At 45.1% G+C, this 22,581-nt stretch overlaps 1 protein-coding gene across 1 annotated transcript; it reads right to left on the reverse strand.

Annotated features, from left to right (window-relative positions):
• Nucleotides 1-6,202: 6,202 nt before the first annotated feature.
• On the reverse strand, nt 6,203-22,549 carry LOC128781988 (V-type proton ATPase subunit S1-like protein). The gene is made up of 7 exons (XM_053932039.1): nt 22,418-22,549; nt 16,420-16,460; nt 15,559-15,620; nt 13,214-13,461; nt 9,989-10,039; nt 8,432-8,675; nt 6,203-6,839 (listed from the first exon to the last, which is right to left on the reverse strand). The coding sequence occupies exons 1-7, from the start codon at nt 22,504-22,506 to the stop codon at nt 6,537-6,539; spliced, it is 1,038 nt and encodes a 345-aa protein (XP_053788014.1). The 5' UTR covers nt 22,507-22,549; the 3' UTR covers nt 6,203-6,536.
• Nucleotides 22,550-22,581: the final 32 nt, after the last annotated feature.

Below are 22,581 nucleotides of genomic sequence, written 5' to 3' on the forward strand. Positions count from 1 at the left end.
AATTTCCCCTCTGCTGGTGACCCATTAATCTTCCCAACTCTGCAGCAAGGTTATACGCGTAATTCTGCACCTTTTTGATTTTCCCTGCAGAGTTGTGCAAAATTCCAGGGGCTGCATGGCGTATTTTGGGGACAGCAATCCCAAGGGGCCTTGGCAGACCATGAGTTTCGCTGTTACTGAGTTTATGCAAACCATTTCAACCCCTGAAAATTCCCAGGTGGCACCAAAGGCGACAGCCCTGATACAGACGGGATGTAAGATTTTTTTCTTGTGCTGTACCTCTAGCCAATTGAGACGGATCTGAAAAGGAAGAACATTAAGACTGAGGATGTGCTCATTTGGGAACGGGTTTAAATTAATTTTGCTGATTAGGGGAAGGATTTGTCATGACCCCATACTCCATTTCACAGGCCGTGTTTGCAGAGTGGTTGAATGTGGGGTTTTTCAAGAACCGAAGTTAAAATTGTCCCTTTCTCTCAGGCTCCACATCTGTGCAGTTTTGGTGCAACTGGAACCAGAGCTTTTCAGTCTCTTGAAGAGCCTTGACTGATATTTTGTGACAGAAAACTGCAGCTGGGAGTAAAAAACCTGCTCATTGCTGATGAGACAAAATGCTGCAAATTCCTTTCCACTGGAAAGACCAGCTTTGGCTTGAAGAAAGCAACGAGAAACCATGTGCAGAGCAGAAAAACTTGGATTCGGTTTTTGTGTGTGTGTGTGTGGTTTTGGTTTGGGCAGGGTGGGGTTTGGAGGTTTATGGTTGCTCTTTTGTTTTGGTTGTTTTTGTTTTTTTGGTTGGTTGGTTTGTTTGTTTTTGTTTTTGGTTTTTTTTTTTGTTTGTTTGGTTTTTTTTTTGTTGTTGTTTTTTGGGTTTTTTTGTTTCTTTTTTTATTATGAGAGAGGACTGATAACAAATTCTTTCCACTGCAGACATGCAGAAATGGCAGAAAATGCTGTAGACTGGCTCCAGGACACCTGGGAGGCTCTCGATGGTGTAAGGGACATCATGGGGCCAAACAAAAAGCGTTGCTTCATTTAGCTGGAAAACTTCCTTTTCCAGCTTCCATCCCAAGTGAATTTTCCTTCATATTCCCAAGCAGTTACCTACAAACAGGCAATTATTTGCAATAACCAATTCAGATACTGAGGCAGCCAACACAGAGCATGCTGATGTACCACAACCTTAAAAACTCACCCAGAAAAAGCACTCAGACGTAGCTGCAAAGTGTTCAGGAAGGCTGCTCCAAATTTTTCAGGAGCTGAAACTCTTTCTTAATGTGAGTCATGAGTAAATTTACACTACTGACTGAGGAGAAGCAAGTTGCAATTTCTGATTTATTATAAGTTATCAGCTTGAAGGAGAAAAAAATATTTAAAAAAATTAAAATTAAAATTTAAAAAAATTAAATATAAATATAAACAAGCATAAATATACCTATAAATATAAATATATATTAAAATATATAAATATAAAGATATATAAAATATATCTTTATTTTCTATAATTTATTTATATATACTTTATGTATATATACTTTATGTATATAAATTTATATGTAAGATAAATATGTATAATATAAATATATACATATATAATTTTTTTTAAAGCGCAAATATATATATTTAAAATTGAGCACTTTCTCCTGATTTTGTATAGGTTTTGCCCTATAACATCAAATTTTGTATTGATTTACTGCATTGTTACAGTGAACAAATTAAGGGGTGACCTAAGAACCATTAACTCAGATTTCAGGCCTATCACACACCAGTTAAATGCCATGTCAAAAGGCTTACTGGAGGTGGAGAGCACCTCAGGAGGTGTTCAATAATGGTGAAGAACACCCTGAAAATGCCCTCTGAGCTCCTGGGGAAAGTTCCTGAAATGAGAAGTTGCACACAGCTCTTTGGAAATCCTTAATTCAAAAGGAAAACAGCAAAGCTGCTGTGGCAAAAAAATCGGTGTTTCAAGGATGAGAGGGAAATGCCACCATTTAAAAACGCTGAAGGAATGAAATAAATCTATTTCTCCTGGCTCCCTGGAGCTCAGTGTTACTTGCCAGCTGGTGGCCTCATGGTTGGTCTCCCTGCCTTTACAGTGACAACAGCTCTGATTATTCCTTGTGCGTTTTTAATTGATCTACCACTTCAGTTCAAGCAACAGTGCTTGATGTGCTTCCTGAAAATCCAGTTTCCTACCAATGTGAAATTGCCAAATATTGGGTCGAGGGGTAATTACACAGCATTTCAACTACTGCAGGTGAAATGTATGAAGAACAAATATTTTCATTTGCTCAATTCAGCATTATCACAGTCTGTGAAATTTATCCTGTTTGAGTTAAAGGAAGTGAGACTTTTCCTTTCAGCTCTGAGTGGAAGTGAGTGGGACCCTGAATTTGGAACACTGAATCGGATTTGAAAAGATGCTGTGAGGATTTTGTTTGAGTGAACACATGTACGTCGGAAAGCCTGAGGTGTTCTCATGCAGAAATGGAATTATGCATGTGGGAAAAAAGCTTAAATTTTATAAACCAGTCTGTTAGTGCCACTGCATCTTATTTCTGTAGAACACAAATAATTATAGCTTGAATTTTCCTGTTTCAGGACCAAGGCAGTGGAATGTCTCTGTTGTCCCAGAATGTGCATTTGATAAGGATTGTTTGGCTCACAGGGGAATGTAAGAATACACATTTTTGTGTTTTTCAGCCATGCTGCTTGCTTTTATACGTGGCACCAGGAAACAGAAACTGCAATTAAGATGATATTTTTTTTCCTTTTTCCACCAAAGCATCATTAACTTTTTACAAATACATGGCTCATCCTTCCAGTCCTGTGACCAACAATGCATTTCCTGTCTAATTCAATTAGTGTATTTATCCTTTCTAAATTCTTCTGTCATTTGAGTAGAACTGTGATGACACAGGAGCTACCTGGCAGAGGAGAATTACCTGGCACTGCCAGCTGCAACACAGAAACGTCACAGCAGAGATAACTACTGTGTGTACTCCTTTCCCCAGGACAACCCAGTCGTGCCATGGGTTAGAGAAAGCTGATAAACTGAAAGAATTTTTTTTTTTCTTTTTCTTTTTCTTTTTTTTTTTTTTTCATTTTTATCCACATTGTCTTTTGCTTCTGAAGTTTTCCTTTTAAGTTTTCAGGCACTAATTATTGTCTCTTGTTCAGGTGGGGCTGGGAGGGACACACACATACACACACACACACACACACACACACACACACACAAAAGCCTTGAAATTCTGCATCACAAAATCTGGCCTGGCACATGCTAGAGATTTGCAGTGCTGAGCATCTCGAGCACTAAGCCAGCAGATATTTGCCCTGAAAACCAAGGAAAAGCAAAGGGAACACAGCTGGGCTGGAAAAGGGGATGAGGAGTGAGGGACAGGACCAGAGGGAAATTCCCTCATTCCCAATCTCCGTCTTGTACAACCTTCTCACAGCAGCGGTGTTGATTTGCCCATTTAAACCTTGCAAGGAAATGAATTATCAGGTCAGAACTATCCTGGCAGCACCATCAGACACCAGCCAGGAGGAGAAATTACCTCTGTGGGAGGAAGAGGCTCCCCTGTGCCTGCCGGGGCTTGGGAAGCCCAGCTCAGCCAGGTGAGGTTTTCACACCGAATTTGACAGTCAGGCTGCCTCTGAGCAGCGCCAGGTTTTGTTTTCTCAGCCCCAGGCAGGACAGCCCGGCTCTCCAGAGCACAGGGGACATCTTGTGACAATGTGTTATTTTTCTCAGCCCCGCCCGGCTCCGGAGTGCCCGGTTTGGGCGCCTCTGCTTCTCGGCGGGGCCGGCGCTCGTCGCGATTCCCGGGCGCTTCTCCTGCCACGCAGCGGGGCGGGCTGGCTGCGCTTTGCTGTTGGAGCAAAGGAGGAAATAAAGAGGCAAGGGAATTGTCCAAATCCATCCGCGTGGCGGCTGGAAGGCTTTAATGGCCACAAACCACTCCCAACTCCGCGTGGGCGAAAATGGAGCTGGGACCGGGATGGCACGGGATGATATAGGGGGTGGGACAGGGAGGGCAGGAGCCCTCCTCGCCCAGTGGGGATGATTTATAAAAGAAATATGGATATTGATCTAGTACTGATGTCCAACTGTGACGGACAAAAACTCTCTAACAGTTTAAAGTTAGAAAGTGTATGTTCATTGCGGCGCCAGGCAGCGTGCGGGATAGCTCCCAAATACACACTGCACCTTTCCAGTGATTACAGAGTCCTTTTATCCACACCAGAATTGAATACCCAAAACACAAATACATATTCATCATTTAGTACATCCCATTCCTCGCTTCCTATGCTAATCATTCCAAAAGCTATTAAGCATGCGCAGTTTGTTCCTTGAAATGGGTGGGTGGTCCCTTTCATGGGGAGGGGTCCCGAAATGAGGAAGTAAATGAAGTCTTCCTCATTCTGACCTTTCTACCTTTTCAATGCAAATATGACAAATGAACCTTGGTAGAACTCCCATTCCTTGTCTTCAATTGGTTTCAGAACAGAGGAGGCCCACAATTGTCTTATGTTCCTAAAAGCTATTTGTCAGTTTCTATATTCTCCATTATAAACCCAGCTAACTAAACATCGTGTCAACAAGCAATCAATTATTAGTTAACTACTAACTCTTAAACTTCATCAAGGCATACTCATTTATTTTAATTAACTCTAGTAAGGCTTATCCCTAACTAAAATCTTAGCTCCTCTAAAATCTCTAAATCTCTTAAAGTTTATTTTCAGGGACAGGCACTGTGGCAGTGACATGGACCACGGCGACCAACGGGAACACGGCAGGGGAGGACACGGGGCTCCGGGGCGAATGGGGTCGCAGGAACGGGGTGACCAACAGAGAATTCTCAGGAGTGGCAGGGCGGGCTCCAGTGGTAAGGGACCCGGAGACGACCACCGCGGCGGGGGAAACACGTGGGGTGCACGGGGGTACACAGAACTCGGCTAGCTAACACAGATAGAACCCCTAATCTGAACCCAAACCCAGGATGCAACAACGTCTCCTGTTTGGCACTGGCAGCCTGAGCTCTGCCCAGCATCAGCCACCTCTGTGTGCAGGGCAGGGGACCAGCCTGGGCAGGGTTTAATTCTCACCTTCTCCTGCCAGCCCCACTCAGACATTCATGCTTTTCCTTGCTCCCTTCATGGAAAAGATAAAAGTTTGGCAGCAGCTGGCCACGGGCAGCCTTGGCAAGTCCTCAAAAGCCTGTCTATTACACCTGATAATGTGTCAAAGATATATTTTTTTTCCCCTCTGAAGTGCCTTCCTAGATGAACTAATCTCCGAGGACTCCACATATAATCTGTGTGTCACCTGTACTAATAAACAGAACACATGTGGACATCTCTCAAGGTGTCTAAAGACCACTGCAGCACCATTTGCAAAAGCTTCAAACAACTAATTAATTCCGTAATCTAAAATTTTAAAAAGCCATTTGCTTGCAGATCTGGTTTTGATTGATTTTCTATCATGCTGTGGTTTCCATTATTTGTCACATAAAAGCACTGCAGTGCTAAGAACATCACTGTGTTCCTATTTGCTTGAAATCAGGGCCAAATTATGGCTAATTTGGAGTTCCCAAATTTTGCCCCTAACAGAAGAAAGGATGAGTGGGATGGCATTATCCTAAACTCTCAGAAGCAGCAGTGAAAATCATAGTGCAGCGTCCTTTTCACTGCTGGCAGCCTCCACCTGTTTATATATATATTTTCCATCTGGCATTCTCCACTCAGGTACAAGTCCCGAGGGAGACTGATGGGATTTGGTAGAAAAGAAATTTACCTGGAATTACAGAACATAATGCTCATAATCCATCTCCTGGCACGGAGCTGAGCCGGGGAGTTGAGGGTAAGCCTTTGTGAGCAGATGTCTGGTGTTTTCCCATCAGATCCTCGGGATAAACCTCCAGCTTAGACACAGGAAAGCACCAGGGTGCTGCTGTCCTGCAGCCACTGTCTCATCTGTGCAGTGCATAAAAACACACCTGAAGTGGCCCTGAAGATTCCAGAGTAGGAAAAGGAGTTTATGGGGACAAAAAGGAAGAGGTTTGATTTGGGAAATAAAAGGAAAACACATCCTGAGAAAGAAACTGATGCTGTTTTGTCAGGACACAGAGCAAATATAAAATGGGGGGAAATCTTGCCTTCTGAAAGAATAAGCAAAGAGTTTGGTTTGGGGGTTTTTTTAACCTTTATTTAATTTCAAAGTGTCCATTACAGATTCTCTCTTCAAGACTTGGTAAGCTGGATGAAGAGCTATGCAATTTGGCTTTTTGCTACAGGAATAAAGTCCCACAACACGAATATCTCTAACTCACAATGGAATTTTTTTTTTTTTTCTCACCTTCTTTCCCAAGGCATCTTTGAGATGATTATCAGTGAATAACTGGCTAAACAATCTGTTTGCTATACAAATTTCTCCTTTCATCAGCTGGTAAAAACAAAAATCTGCAAAGACTACACACAACAGTGCCAGCAGAAGAAAACACCTCTTGTTTCTCTGAGACACATACACGCTGCTAAATATAGATTTTACCAAACTGCTGGTTCCTGAGTTCGTAGGACTCGTTCCCACTGTTTCTCAGTGGCTCCTTCTCATCTCCCATGTCACTGTCCTTCATCTGTGCAAAATAGGCAGCAGAAGCTTTGCACTCGTAGTGCCTGTCGAGGGATTTCAGGTGGATGAGCATGTGCAGAGCATAGGCCAGGACCAGCAGCAGAATCAGGGACATCACCAACCCCATCAGGATTGCTGGGGAGAGGAAGGATGCACAGTCTCTGGCGTAGGCAAAATGTCCTTCTTGGATGTTGAAACCCTGAATCTACAGAGAGAACAAGAGGGATCGTGTTAAATAAAGTACTGGGTGTTGCATTAACTTGCTCCTGCTGGCAGTAAAAATTTCTGATTTAACACCTGCACAAATTTGTGTCTCCCACTGGTAGCTGGAGCTAATGCTCAGAGTTTATCCAGGTCAGTCTTCTGAAAGTGCCAGCTCTTCTAATCCCCTCCACTCTCCTGCCCAAAGGATTTGCAGCTATGCCTCAAACAGAACCCTCCATGCTCACTCTTGGTGGCTCAGAAATATTTAATTGCAAGCATGGTACCTTTCATGTTAACTGTGCATCTCCAGCATCACTTGCTGACAGTCTCCAGAGTTTTTGCCTCAGACTGCACAAACTGCAACATGACAAAGCAGGAAATATTCTCAAGTGCCTGCCCTAGGACAGGATTTTTCTCACCAGTTCCACAGGGGTAGCATGTGGCAGCAAACCAGCTAAACTAGAGGAAGCTGCACCCAGCTGTGGAAAACACCAACAAGTTTTATTCGTGGCTTCAGTTCTAATGTGGATTTTAGCACTCTGGCATGCAGGGAATTGACTGTCTGCTCCACTAAACCAGTCCGTGGACATTTTTCACACAGTGACAAAAGCTTTTTCCATTCCTTTTTCAGTTCCTTGTGCCCTCTGACTCAGGTATCTAAATGCAAGACACTCTAGTCCTGCCATCTTAGGCTCCCTCATTGTCAAACGCAGAAGAATTGGCACTTTCAGAAGATTATTAATCTCATCCTAAAATAAGGACTTAAGATGGGTCAGGGGAATTATCCAGTGGCTTTAGAGGCAGGCTGGGGTGACTATAATCAGGGCACAAGGTTAAAATTCCTAGGCATCAAAAGTGAAGTGAGATGAATCCCATGGCTGGGCATGTGGTGCTGTTACTGGTGCTGAGTGTGAGAGCCCAGCTCAAAACGATGCAATGACAAGAAATCAAATTCACTCACCACTAGAGGGAACACAAGCAGAAAGACTACAAAAACAGCCTTTAACTGCCTTGGACAGGAAAAATCTTAGTTTCTATTTTGTGCTCCATGTGATGCCTTAGGATTTTAGCTTTTATAATTTTCATGTGTTCTTTAGTGTATAACTCTAAGCTCCATATTCAGTGTCAGCTGCTGCTGTCCCATTTTGGGCAGACACAACAATTCCTGTCCAGGCCTGGCAATCAAGGACACCTCACTGCCTCAGGGCCCAGAAATACAAACAAAAGTGAGCTGGGGGAGAAACTTGGGGTGAATGACTTCATTAGCTGAAGCTGTAATTGTTAGATCAACCCCCAATGTGCAAATGGACCAAACTTATAAAAGTGTGAAAACCCATTGTCCATTTTTGGGTGTAGCCACTGGGAGGGCTTTGCCTGCCTGAAATCTACCTGAAAGCCCTTCAATAAATATAACTGCTTTTTATTCTCTTAACCTTGCCTCCCCTCTGTTTTTAGGTAGCCCCAAAGAACATCACAGGTGAGGCACAAGTGTAAACTGTGCATGGAAGTCAACCACCCTTCCCCGGCACAGAAGGGCAAAACCTCCCCTCAACCCATCCATGGGATCCACCTGGCTGAAATCCATGGCATCACCTGGAAGTCGATGAAGGTGACCTCCCAGAGCTGGGAGAGGTCGTCGGCAGAGCTGGGCACCAGCAGGGCGTCGTGTCTCTGCAGGCTGCTGACGCGCTCGCAGCGGAAGGAGTGGGTGGCGGGCGCGTGGATCCCCGTGGCGTTGAACGTCGCCTGCACGGAGTGGTTGTAGAGCAGCTGCAGCCTGTGCAGGCTGAACCAGCTCTGCACAGACAGCTGGTAGTAGCTGGCGGTTAACAACAGCCTGGGGAGCGCCGCGGCGGAGCAGAGGGGAGCAAGGAAATCAGTCAGCGGATTGCAGGCGTCGAGTCCGCGCGCTGAACGGCTCCGCAAAGGCTCGTTGGCGCGACCAGCTTGTGCCAGAATGAGCCTTCCCTGGAGCCTGGGAAGGGGAGGGACAGCTCTCCACAGAGAGTGGCAGAGCCCTGGAACAGCTGCCCGGGGAGGGCCTGGAGCATCCCTGTGTGGAGCCATGCCAGCCCCGGTTTCTGTGCAAGGGGAATCGCACCGGATCATCTCTGTTATGAACAGTTTCCAGGTGTTCCCCAGAGACGTGGGCAGGGCCTTCCTAGTTCGCATGGCAACACTAAAAGAAAACTACTAACTCTAGCTAAGTACCGATATTGAAATGCTAATTAGCTAATTGCTCTGTTTGTTTTCTCTAAACTACCTGGAGATAACTGGCCTCCCACCCCTCCACGCTGCCACTCTGAGACTAACATGCAAATAGAAACCCCTTAGGATCATGGGAGTATTTTTAGGAGGAAAAAAGAATATAAATCAAAAACTGAACACAGTAGAAGAGTCTAGGCAAATGCCCTAGCTGAGGAAGAGGGAAACACATCCCCTGATGTGTTGCCATCACCTAAGAAGGAACAGACTATATTAGGCTCTGAGAAGCAGGGCAATAGACAGACAAAGAGCCCTGGTGCTGCCACCACGGAAGGAGCGGGGACAGCTGTTGTTCTGGACTTCAGCAACAGACTCTGCACACCACGCCTCCTCATCCTCGGGCCTTTCAATCTCCACGGGTCCCTTCCAGCCCCAGATACTCGGGGGTTCTGTGGTTTGAGGTTGTTTGCTGTGGCAGTTGAAGCAGTCTGGTTTCTCCCACCAAGCAATAAGAATATGAGGGGATTTTGCCTAATTACTGGGGAAAATACGAATGCAACACCGCCCGGCGTATGGAAAGTCACTTAGCAAGAAACGCGGCTCTCTTCTATCACCAAGAAGCAAACATAAAGTAGGTCACAGTCTGGTGCCCAGACCACAGTGAATTATCGAGTTTCAGCTAAAATCTCAGACGTGGGACAATTCTACACAAAAGAGATGGCCCAAACTTTTCCATGAGTAGAAAACTCAACGTAGAAGGAAAAAAATGCCTTAATAAAACAAGTCAGGTGGCAGACATGCTGAATGCAGGTGTTCCAGTTACACAAGAGTTTCTCTCACATTATTTTTTGCTTAAATTAATTCTCTTTAATTCCCCAAGCAACCGCATAACAAATGTATGTTATCATGTTATTATCTGGTAAGGATTTTATTATATAAACTTACCTGATAACAAGTCCCTTTAGATTGCCAATGTCACCAAACTTCAGGGAAAGCCTAGGTCAAAAAGCAAGTAACATCAGGCTAGGAAAAAAAAAATCAGAGATCTTCAGAGAAAAAAGTACTACAAAATATTAAGCTTAGTTATACATGGAATTTTTTGCTCAGTCTACCCTTAAAGTCAGTGGGGAAAAAAAACCTGAAAGGATTAAGTCTTCCTCCAGTGAAATACACTTGTTCACCTGTTAATTGGAATGAGGCCCAGATTACCTTGAAAGAATAGAAATCCATGTATAGCTTCCAACACAACTCAATCCCAATGCTTCCCACCTTAGCTGACAATGAGGCTCAGTGGATGTCTGTTCTCCTCCAGCCAGGACATCTCAGTCAAGCACCACCCCTGCCTGTCATTAGAAAGTGTAAACAGACACCTTGTCCTCATCTTTTTAAATATCAGAGCATGAAAGAAAGCAGATGTGAGAGCTCAGATTTCCACATTCCTTCCTGGGAGCCTCACAAATGCCCTGGCTGTGAGGCTGTTCACCTGCAGCAGCCTTGGGCACCTGAGGGTCAACAAAGTGAAAGGCCCTACCAGGTTAATTAATGCAATACATGATTAGGCTGAATATATTCTCCTCGCTTAAAAGTGATGCTTTGCCCCTTACAACCTGCATGGAGATTCCGATTGTTCAAGTGAGACAAAAAGAAAGCATAGTGAAAGCATGCAGGTTCTGAAAGGCCTCCAAAATTAAAGCTGAAGAATACTTGAGAAAACTAAACCAAACCAAAACAAAACCCAACAATATTTAAAAAAAAAAAATCAAAGAAAAAAAACAACCAGCCCCACAATTTCATAGGTGACCTAGACTTCTTGGGTAACACTGGTCCTCTAAGACAGGACACTGAATCCAGACCATCCCTTGCTTTATTAAAAAGGGAAGTCAGAGATAGTTGAGGATTAGACATAGGCAAATGTGCCATTCAACTAAAAAACAAAAAAAAATCAGCTTGGATTATTATATCTGATACCCTTCTCTGTGTTTTGAAACACTTAATTTTGCCTTAGTTTATTTTCTGTTAGGTTAAAATATTTACTAATCACACTAAGATTATTTTCAAATTGTAGGCCATAAGAGAGGGAGGAATGTTTGTAATCACTCTTTTATTTTTAACATAAGTTTATTCCATTCTCTTCCTCTGCCTGTCAAAAGAGTGCTGGATAAGCTCACATGCTGATGATGTAATATTCAAACTGCCTTGTTGAATATTGTGATGCTGGGTTCTTTTCCAATTTCACTTTTAGCTTTCCGGTGACCTCACTAAAACATCTGTGCACCTTGTGCTGCACAATCACAAAGAGGTAACACCTATTTTTTGAGTGAAAACACATTTAGAACGTACAGGTAAAATGTTGTGCAGGAGATAAGTGAAACTGCTGGGTTTGCTCATGTCATTTTTATTGCTGCGTGTGTCAATGTAAATTCCTTTTATGGGGTAGAATCAGTGCTGATGTTCAATTAGGATTTTTAGGCCTCCCAGAGTGGAATCTGGTGTGAGCACACTGCCTGGTGGGGGGGAAAAGCAATCAGGCACGTGGCAAAAGAAGCCAAAAAATACCACCTGCCTTCCTAGAACAGCCAAGGCACTGGAGGATTTTGGATGCAGTGGGGCTCGTGTTCAGCTCCCACCCAGGGTGAGAAGCATAAAAAGCAAAATTTTGCTGAATGCTTCTCACTCAGGTTGAGAAACACTAAGCAAAACTGCTAAATGCTGTTGATACTGAAGAAATTAATGACTCGGAAACTAAAGCTCAGGTTTTCAGACACTCCAGCGCCACAGGCCAACCTGTGATGAGCCCACTCTTTGTCTCCAGCACCTCAAGGATCCCAGCCTGGGATTTGGGGTGACCATCCAAAAATATACACCTGCACCCTGTGCAGCACTGCTGGTGATGCCCTAGGATTTTAGCTTTTATAATTTTCATATATTTGTAGTCCTGCAGCTCTTTAGTGTATAACTCTCAGCTCCACATTCAGTGTCAGCTGCTGCTGTCCCATTTTGGGCAGACACAACAATTCCTGTCCAGGCCTGGCAATCAAGGACACCTCACTGCCCCAGGGCCCAGAAATGCAAACCAAAGTGAGTTGTGAGGAGAAACTTGGGGTGAATGACTTCATTAGCTGAAGCTGTAATTGGAGGATTAACCCCCAATGGGCAAAGGGACCAAACTTATAGAAACAATTATAAAACAATTATAAAAACAATTTCGCAATTACTATAAATTGTGAAAACCCGTGATCCATTTTTGGGTGTAGCCCCTGGGGGGTGGGGGGGGGGCTTTGCCTGCCCAAAATCTACCTGAAGGCCCTTCAGTAAATATAACCACTTTTAATTCCCTTCATTTTGTCAGGCCTCTGTTTTTGGGGAGCCCCAAAAAGGCATCAGTGGCACACACCCCATGAAGGGAAAATCAGTCATGCGCAGCACCTAAGCCCCACATTCAGCACAGGACCCCCTCTCTAACCCCACAAGCAGCTGTGTAAAACAGCTGGAGGCGAAACTGACCAACAGCTTCAGCCCCAGGGGCACTGAGAGCAAGGCTGGCTGCCCCCGGGAGGGACTACCCCACTGCAACAACTGAATAGGAGTGTCCAGGACAGGCTGGGCTTAAAGTATAAAAGCCCTGCTGCCTGCAGGGCAGGACATGGTCAGAAAAAGCCTGCAGAAAAAGCAAGGGCTGCTCTCCTGATGCCTTGGAGTGCCTGCCTAGAACGAAGTCAAAAGAATAGAGTGGGTGTTTATTAAAGGCATTCAAAAGGTGCATCTTGGGCAGTCAGAAGTCTCCCAGAGGCTGCACCCAAGGTGGACAATGCTCACGAGTTTTTCCCACAGTTATAAGTTTGGTCCATTTGCATTTCAGGGATTCATCCTCCAATTCCAGCTCCAGGTGATGAAGTCATTCACCCCCAGTTTGCTCCCCTCAATTCACTTTTGTTTATACTTTTGGGGCCTGAGGCTGTCGGGTGTCCTTGAGTTTCAGGCCCAGAGGGATTTTTTTGTCTGTCCAAAACGTGAAGAAAGCAGCTATGACTACGGAGTTTAAAGTTATACCCTAAAGCAGCGCAGGATTTGAAAACCATAAAAGCTAAAACCTCTCTAAAGGCACCACATGCACTCCCCAGAGGTGGTTTTCTGGCCCCAGTGCCCCCAGCAGGGCAGAGTTCCCCTTACATGGCGCTGTCCTCGCTGCAGTTTGAGTCCCCAACGTCCACGGTGGCATGGACTCCAAACGTCCTCTCCGTCAAATCCAGCTGGGTGTGGTTCTCCAACCTGATCACGATCCTCTTGGCCCAGAACAGGATGCAGGGGGTGCCGTTGACGGTGACGTTCAGGGGGCTCCAGTGGCTGTGGGGGAACCCAGGGTGGCTCCAGGGTGCTCCTTCCCGCTGTCCTCCCCTGCTCAAGTTGTAGCTGACAGCCTGAGGAGGGACCACGCAAGAGATTTCTGTCACAAGACGTGGCTCTAGGAGTTACCTCTGAGGGCAGCCCTAGCCTGAGGAAGCAGAGGGATTTCCCCTGTTTCCCCTTCCCACCACGGGGATGGCACCTCACAGGACGTCCAGCCCCAGCTCAGAAGGTGCCCCCTGTGAAAAATGCGTATTTTGTGGCTGGCTTTTCGCAAATATTAAATTGAGCACTATATGTATTATTTTACATTGATTAGAAGTGCTGTATTAACATTTTAATGGTATGGTAGACGCAGTTCTGTAGTTACAATAGAGCTTTTGTAGTTAAAACAGAAACTATGCACGTGGGAAGGAAGGAATGAGGTACTTGCATCGAGATAGCAGCCACAGGACACCTAAATCTTCCAGAGGAAAATATTTATGGCTCCCTAATTAGAAGAAACTAACTTCTTCTTCCTGCCTCACCCAGCCCTGAAGATGCCACCAAGGGGAAGAAGTTGAGAAAAAACAGAAAAAAATCTTAATTTGCAAAGAATTTATGCACCATGTATGAGATATATGAACATGCAACAGGCTGTTGCTTTTAAGGGTTGTTCCTTTGTTCACAAGGCGTGTTTTTGGCAGCTCAGTGCCCAAAAACACCCAGACATCTGAAATTCTTTGATTTCTATTGTCTCCTAGTGTCCTAATCCTCGTTGTCCACATTTTTATTACTCTAATTTCATTCCTATTTTTTAACTATTTTATTACTAATAAACTTTTAAAATTAAAAAAAAAAAAAAAACAAGTGATTGGTGTTTTTCACGCACCCCCCCCTCAGCTGAAGACTTTCTAGAGCACGTCTAAGAATTGCTTCCGCCCACTGGAAAGGACTCAGGTTGTGCCAGGGACACAGCCCACCATGCTGGAAGCACGCTGGGCAGCCGTGCAGGTGAGGGAGATGCCTGAGTTCACACCTACCTGCAGGCAGCTCGGCTCACTGTGGCTTTAAATCAGGGAAATACTGCTGCAGAACGGGGTGGACCGAGTAGGGATCCCCGCTTTTGCAAAATCAGGGCTAAAACCCAGGGACTGCAGCTTCCGTTGTCCCCTGCAGACACCAGAAAACTGCCATCCCTTACAAGCCAAATGCAATAGCAAAAAAAGACAATTTGACTTAGGGCTCAGGAAGAGCTGAAGAATTTAACTGCCATTCTCAAATTTCACACTCAGATTTCCAGTCACCACCTCCGTCCTATCCAAACAGGGTAACGCACACAGTATCTGCATGACTGTTTTTACCATGTCATATGATTGCAAGTTCACATCAAAACAGGAAAGGTTTCCTGAGTCCCAGTCATAAACAGCATCTTAGCACGCTCCAGAAGGGACACAGTTAAGCCCCAAGGTTTTTTCTTGGCTTAAAGAGAGATTTTTTTTTTTTTTTTCTGTGTATGTGTGTGCTGTTTAGATTAGCAAATCATAACTCTCAGCTCAGACCCTGAAAGATCCCTTTTGATACTGGACCTTACATATGGCACAAGGATGTTTTAGGATTAAATTCAATAAGCACTGACAGCAACAAGCTGAAAGCAAGGTAAGATCATGGTCAGGAAATGTGCTGAGAGGCTATGAGTGCATTTATAAAAATGACAAGGCTGTCTCCTCAGAAGTCCATATGAGAGAGATTTATTCAACATGTTGCTAACATTGGAATGCATCACTTTTGGTAAGGAAGCCTTTTATGCTCAGTTTTTGAAATCTGAAGCTTTGCTTCAGCTCTTCCTTCAGTACCAGCTGATATGAGAACAAGACTGGTCAGAGCAGTGAAATCCCACTGCAGAGAACGTGGATATGTTGGATTTTGGATTGGATTTTTGTTTGGATTTTGTCCCAAACCCACGGCCAGCCAGCACCAGCAACAGCACCTGAGGTGTCACTGCATTCCTCAGAAAAGCAGAGAATATTTGTACAAGTGGTGAGGCAGAACTGTACCACAATGTTTTACATGTTTCTGTTGGCTGTTTCTTGTAAACAAAGTAAATCCAATTTAATTCAGCAATGTAAATGAATTGAAAGACCTAAATGTGCTGTGAAAAGTCTTCACAGATCCAGTCCTCCAGGCATTACCTGTTTAATTGCCTCTTGATTGACATTAAACTTTGGCTTCACACGACCACTATAATGCTGACCTGCAGATGAAGGAGTGTTATTTCATTATTAGCATATTATGAACATCCATTTATAGACACATTTATAAAAACACACATCTATAAAATGTTGCACATTCTTATGCAAACAGTAATTACCTCTGCACAAAATGTGTGTGCCAGAATTACTGCTTTTGCCTTGGAAAATACTTGACTTGCAGGAAGTACTGCCTTCGCTGCGTGTATTTTCTAATTTACCTTTCTTGTTCACCAAAGTTCCTCTTGTTTTCATTGGACACCTCGTCACCCTCACTGGGAGGAACTCCAGTGCCCCAAAATGTCAGGATTCAGTCTATATCTGTATTTATTCATCTCAAACACCTTAAAAGCTGCTTTTTTCTTCGTGCAGCAAATTCATCAAAGGGTGTGTGCTGAATCTCCTGGCAGAAGTGTGCTGGGAGCTTTCTCCCTGCACTGCCAGAGAGAGGAAGCTGTGACAAATGCCCTGACATCCCAACTCCTCCACGCCAGGAGGGTGAAGTTTCACAAGCACAGATCATTTCATGGGCACTCTCACAGCTCCATCCTTCAAGCACTTAAATCTGTTTTCATATGGTTAAAAAAAAAGGTGAAGGCTTTTTCCTTCCACATCCTCACTGCATCACGGAGTTGGACAGTAAATTATTATTTTAACAGGAAAATCCTTCAAAGGGTATTTTTTAAGAGGGTTATGCTTTAACAAAACATGTGACAGAAGAGCCTCCAACATCTGGGAAAGAACTCTTCTACAGCCACACTGACAGAACCAGCATCCAGGGATGCAGCCCACCGAAAGCCTTACCAGTTCTCTGGAGAGAATCTTGATCTGAAAATTCATGTGAACTAGGAGAGACGAGAAAAACGTTTATTGTGCAGCATCTGAATTCAAAGTCTGCAGCAAGTTCAGTGGGGAGAGCTCCTGTTGCTGCTTCACTCCACAAAACATTCCAAACTCAGGTCCTTGGCTGGTGAAGGCCACAGAGCAGGGCAAAATATCCCGAAGCTGCTGTAGCCTGGCTGAAAATGTCTCATTTTCAGAGATGACTCAGCTGGACCAGCCCTGACAGGCACTCCCATGTCCTTTCCACGCTGTCCCATCCCATGGGATGTCAGTTTTGGGTTGGGAACAGAGCCAGTTCCAGTGCACAAGCAGGGGAATGAAGGAGAGCTCAGGCCACCCTCCCAAGGGAGGATCAGAAGCAACATGTTGGATTTAGAGCAAAAGCGGGGGCTTGGCATGCCTTAGGCACAGATTTACACCACGTGAAGACAGCTCCTGGATGGTTCCAGGCAATAACAAATCCCATGGGAGTCACTGCAAGGCTGGGCTCAGGTGAGGCACATCTCAAGTGACAACTACCAGGCTCGTGTATTTTTCAGCATTTGATTTTCCTCTTAGGCGTAAGTCTTCAGCTGGTGTCAGCACAATCAGCTTTCCCGGGCTAGAGACTCAAGCCCAGTGGATTCACAAACACCAACAAACACCTAAAGATCAAAGCCCAATAAACCAGGACTCACTCACGACCAGAATCCTCTCCGTGAGTCCCTGAACACTTTCCACATTGCAGCAGCTTCCCTGGGACTGCATCCCCCTTTCAGTGCATCGATGTGCTCCTGTGATGGCCTCTGTCCCCTTCCCAAGACTTCCATCAGAATTCCCACTCTCCCAGCTGAGCACCAGCCCACAGACCCCGCACACCCTGACCTCCAGACCTGCCTCACCTTCCGCTGCACATGGAAATACACTTCCATCTCCTTCCCTTGCCCCATTTATTACCATCTTTCCAAACCACCACAGCAGGAAAAATTTGTGGTACTATTTACGCCGAGGCTGGCGTATAAATATTAGGAATTAGAGCAGTTCTCAGTGTTGACGTGCAGATTCCACCAGAGGTTGTTGGAATTGCAAAGTCAGGGCTTGGCTCCCCTGGGGAGTGCTTGGAGAGCAGAGTGAACCCTCCCCTGGTGGGGTCTGGGCAGGGGGGGGGTCTGTGTGACACACAGAAGGAGTGATCCCAACCTAATTTCCATCACAGCATCCTCAAGGGCAGATAAATGGGACAGCCTAAAGCCCACCCCTCTCGCTGCCAGGCTGAAAGAACTTACATCAGGAAAGTTCAGCTCTGCTCAACGTTTATCTAGCAGCGTTATGCGGTAAGCACACTCCTCTCTAAGATTTTTCATAGAAGTATACGGAGAGAAAGAAAGAGAAAACAATTTCTATCCCCGCTCCTTGTTTTTCCCATGTGGAATGTGTTTGGAGAATTGTTTACCTGGGGTGATTGCTTGGTTGGATTCTGGTGAGGATTGTTTGGGGCTGGTGGCCAATCCAATCCAATCCAATCCAACCCAATCCAATCCAGCCCACCTGTGGCTGGGCTCTCAGAGAGGGTCACGAGTTGTGAGTGAGTTACATTTGGTAGTTAGAAAAGTAGGTTTGTAGTTTTAGTATCTCCTGTAAATAGTAAATTAATGTATTATAGCATAGTTATAATAAAGAAACCATTCAACCTTCTGAACTAAACATCATCGTTTTTTTCCCCACTGCGTTCACCTGCATTTTACAATGGTGTTATTTACATTTGGAGAGGCCAACTTTGTCCTCAGTGGCTGCTCTGAAACCCCAGTGGCTTCAAGAAGCACTTTCAGAGTGGGTCTTCTTTCTCCCAGTGCTTTTTGGGTGCCAGGGTTAGTGCTAGCCTGGGGTCTTCAGGGGGCTTGAGGCTGCTCATGCCAACAGCAAGCAGAGATGGGTAGAAATACTCAGATTTTGACAAGCAGGTAACAAAAGATGCGGCTACAATGGACCAAAACTTGTTTCCTTGCTTAAGCAAAACCCTCTCTCAGGCTGTTCTACACTTAGGAACATGTGTCTTGTAGTTTGATGCAGCCTTTTTAATCTCTTCCAGTCTTTCTTCGTGACAGATCGTGCCTTCAGGGTGAAAAAGGTAATTTGGGAGGGGGGGGCATTTTTTTTCATGATGCTAACTACAAAATCAGGACATGCCAAAAAGACATGAATGTACATTATTTAGTTATACCGACTTTAGTTATACTTAGTTGCAGCTATATATATATCTAGTTATGCTTAGTTATACTTTCAGCTCCCCTCCATATGCATAATTAAACTCTATATGCATATATGCATAATTAAGCACTCATAGCCATTTACTCCAGCTTGGAAATCAGCACGCTGTGGTACCTGGACTAAAACACTGGGGTTGGAAGAAGAATGGTGTAAAACTGGTGCAATTCATTCCATTCTCTGACAGGTTTTTATGCTGTGTATGGAAGAGGAAAGGTTAATTCTGTTTTTGCGACTGCCCATTAAGAAAAATGAATCCTCCACACCCCGTGAAGGCACAGCCACTCCGGGAGAGATGTCACATCTCTGCTTTCAGCATGAGGACACTCAAGCAGAGATGAATGTGCACGGCTGGTGAAATATTCATGTTTTCATGAGGAATGCAGAGCAGAGAGTGACCCGGGAGCCACCACGGCACCGTGAACACGCTCAGCCCCGTGCCAGGCACCGGGAGGGAGCTGCCTCCAGCCCGTGGGAGCCCAGCACATCCCTCTGGCTGTCTCCAGACCCTGGCAGGGGGCTCAGAGACCTTGGCACGAAGTCAAAAACACCTGTGGCTTCTATTTTAGCCCGTGGAAAAAGCTGCCAACTCTGTATGAGGAATTACAAGCCACAAGGGTTTGAGTAGTGTGATATTTGAACTAACACGGGGTGGAAAAGTAGAATTTTGTGGCTTTTTAGAATGGGGTTCAGGGGACAAGATGGAGGGATTTGGGGATGTCCTGGCCTTCCTCTCCTTCTCCTTGCCCTCCATGTCTCGCTGTGCTGGTGACACTTTTCTGTTGGTTTAAGGCACAGACACACTGTCCAACACCAATGACAGACATTGGCACGTTATTGTAACCATGGCACACGGAGTTTTTGGTATAAAATGTGAACACTGCCCTGAGGGCAGACAGAATGCCATGGCTGAGCTGCTGGACAGAGCTCAGCAGGGCAGAGAGAGAATGTTCTAGATCAGGGAAAATAAACAACCTTGAGAAGCCGACCCTGCACATTCAGACTCCTCCTTTGGCTGCTCGGGCTGGGGAATGAGGAATTTTACAGTCTTGGGGTCATCCCGACACACAGAGACAGACAGACCCCGAGACCAGCCAGGCCCTCCTGCTAATTACTCTGTTAATTAGCAGTGCAGAAGGCATGCAGTGCCAGCAGGAAGGGAAATCCATCACCCCGTGTCAATGTCACCGTGGCACAGCCGGGCTGTCGCTGGCGCGCGGGGACAATCCCATCCTGCTGTCCCTTTTTCGGGGCGGGCACGGGTGGATGTGGACGTTACCAGCTCTGTCACCTGCCTCTGACACTCAGCCCTGAGGCGTCACCAGGGTGTGATCCATGCCGGGGCCGCCCTGCTGCCAGAACAGCAGCTTTTCCACCCAAAAGGCCAGCTGGGGAATCCACAGGCAGCAGCGCCCTGTCGTCCTCATGGAAATCAAAGTATTGAAAGTGAGAAAAGGGAAAATAGCTACACGCTAAAAAATATGTATCCCCTTTTGATTATAAAAATGGTAAGTGGATGTATAAGAGAAAAGAAACCAGCCAGCTCTGGAGCATTCTCCACAGCAAATAATTTCTAGCACATTGAGTTAGAGACTTTTTTATCAGCCCCTCTTACTCAGAAATTTCAAATTCATTTGATCACAAGTGGTGTATGTTTTGATGAGCCATATTTTCCCTTGCCCATTGGTAAACAGCTCTCTCAGATGCACCCAGGCACGTATGTTGTATGTTGAATTTACCACACCAAGCATGTTAAGAACCCACATGAAATTGGATTAGCCCTAATACAGAGCACTGGAATGACTAATCACTGTGTAAAACCCAATTAAATAGGATTATAAGTATAAAGAAGTGTAAATTTCCTCTTACCAGATGACATTATCCATCTACGTAAGATAACCAAGTCTGGCTTGTTTGTCTGCAAAGGTTGATAAATACTCCAGCTCTCGAGGACCTCCATGTAAACAGCATTTTCCCCCCTCAAATAACCACATTAATAATCCTGGCACTCAGCAGGGGTTGAGTGTGGAGGCCACAGGCAGTTTTCATGCCTTGTCCGCACTTCTGCTCTTCATATCACTGCTCTGATAAGCTGCACAGATGGGAAAAGGCACTCTACATCTAGAGAAGCAGTATTTCTGTACTTCCATTACTGCAGGGTCATCACCCTAAGACTGATAATCTCCAGCTGCAGAATTCCTCGCTGGCTGCTGAACTGGTCACAGCTAATTTATGAGACATCCAATTGGAAAATGACATGTGACCTCTGAAACGCACTAAAAATAAAATTATGAAAGGTGAGGAGCACCTGGGGGCAATGCACTGCTTGTAGTCCTAAGGACACTCAACATAAGGAATTTCAGTGAAGTTATTACTGTTAAAAATGTGTAAGTTTGGAGAGACCAGATTCAAGGAAAGAGAAACATCTAAGAGCATCTAATGTTCTAAGAAACACCCTGACAAAAAACATCACTGACTTTTACATGCCTCTGTGTAAGTTCTATCAATAAGAAATATCTACAAACCCCCTCCCCGGCTCTTCTGTTTTTTTAATGTGTGATTTGACACAGGGAGACAGGTTTCCATAAATATTTTACGAAGCACTGATTACTGGGGCTGATTTGCAATGTAATGGATGTCCAACAAGGTCTGGATCAGAGCAAGATGGCACTCAAGCTCCCATTTTTAACACAAAAAAAAAGAGAAACTGAGCTCATAAAACTTCTGGCAAATTAACACTGCGCAGGTACGATCCCACTCCCAAGGAGGCAAAATTCCCATTTGATTCACTGGCATCAAGATCATGACTGCAACTGTTAATATTTACTGCAATAAAGGTCAGGTAATGCTCCACTCCTTGTTATCTGTCAGATTTTGGTCTGATTGAAAGACAAAGAAGTGAAATTTTAGTAAGGAGAGCAGTAAGAAATCTGAGAACTGGCAGGGGAGAGCAGCAAGCGAGCTATTTAATGAAAACATATTGTAGTATTTATCAGTAACTGGCTACCAGATCTCTTAATACAAGCTTAAGCAAATCACCACATGTCCTTCTTGCCTCAAATGAACAGATTTTACTGACAGCTGCGACCTTCAACAGCATGTTTGTTCTGTGGTTTTGTGTTTGTTTTCGGTGACTTAGGGCATCATTCAACTCACACAGCTCAGGCTGTTTTCACTTTCTTAATGCTTGGCTCTACAAAGCCCCCTCTTCCCCCTGCTATGATCTGGGCTCACTGTATTTCATCAGAGTGTGAAACAGCACTACTAATAATAAACCCAAATCTCCAGTAATTTTTAAAGTTTAATACTCACTTGCAATATTGAATGCACGCTTCAAATATTCTACACAAGCAGAACATTTTCGTGCCTGTGTTTCTTGGAGGAGTTTTCACACCCTTGCCGTTATATTATTTATAACTCCCTTTTCCCAGGGACCAGGGAAAGTCAGCATGGGAGTCAATAAAGCAAAATTAAACTTAGGGCGGACGCACAGAAAACGCCCGATTTTAAACAACGTTCACAAAATTGTTTCAAAGTTACATCTCTAACGCACCGACTGCCTCAAAATAATTAATTTCTGCGTTAGCCCGGGGTGTTTTATGCAAAGGAAACCACAGCCATGTCCTCGCGTTCTGAACGTGCCACGAACGACAGCGTTTAAAACTTGCGCTCGCCCAGCTCCGCCAGCGTTCCGCGACCGCGCCCGGGTACCGACCTGTTCCCCGCGGGGCTTTTCTCCTCGGAGCCGCCGAGCCCGGCGCAGGCGAGCAGCAGCAGGAGCCGCAGGGCAGCGTTCCCGTCCATGGGGAGCCGCGGAGCCCCTCCACGCCCGGCACGGCAGCGCCGAGCTCCGGGGGCGGGACAGCAGCGGGGGCGGCG

Source organism: Vidua chalybeata, chromosome Z (genome assembly GCF_026979565.1).
Source record: "Vidua chalybeata isolate OUT-0048 chromosome Z, bVidCha1 merged haplotype, whole genome shotgun sequence".
Lineage (NCBI taxonomy): Eukaryota > Metazoa > Chordata > Aves > Passeriformes > Viduidae > Vidua > Vidua chalybeata.

Excerpts from the sequence above, each read along its gene's own strand:
- LOC128781988 (XM_053932039.1), bottom strand. The coding sequence starts at position 22,506 with ATGGACGGGAACGCTGCCCTGCGGCTCCTGCTGCTGCTCGCCTGCGCC. Across the intron at positions 15,621-16,419 it reads AGATTCTCTCCAGAGAACTG|GTCAGCATTATAGTGGTCGT; the intron begins GTAAGGCTTTCG and ends CTTCATCTGCAG. Across the intron at positions 8,676-9,988 it reads CTAAAGGGACTTGTTATCAG|GCTGTTGTTAACCGCCAGCT; the intron begins GTAAGTTTATAT and ends GGCGCTCCCCAG.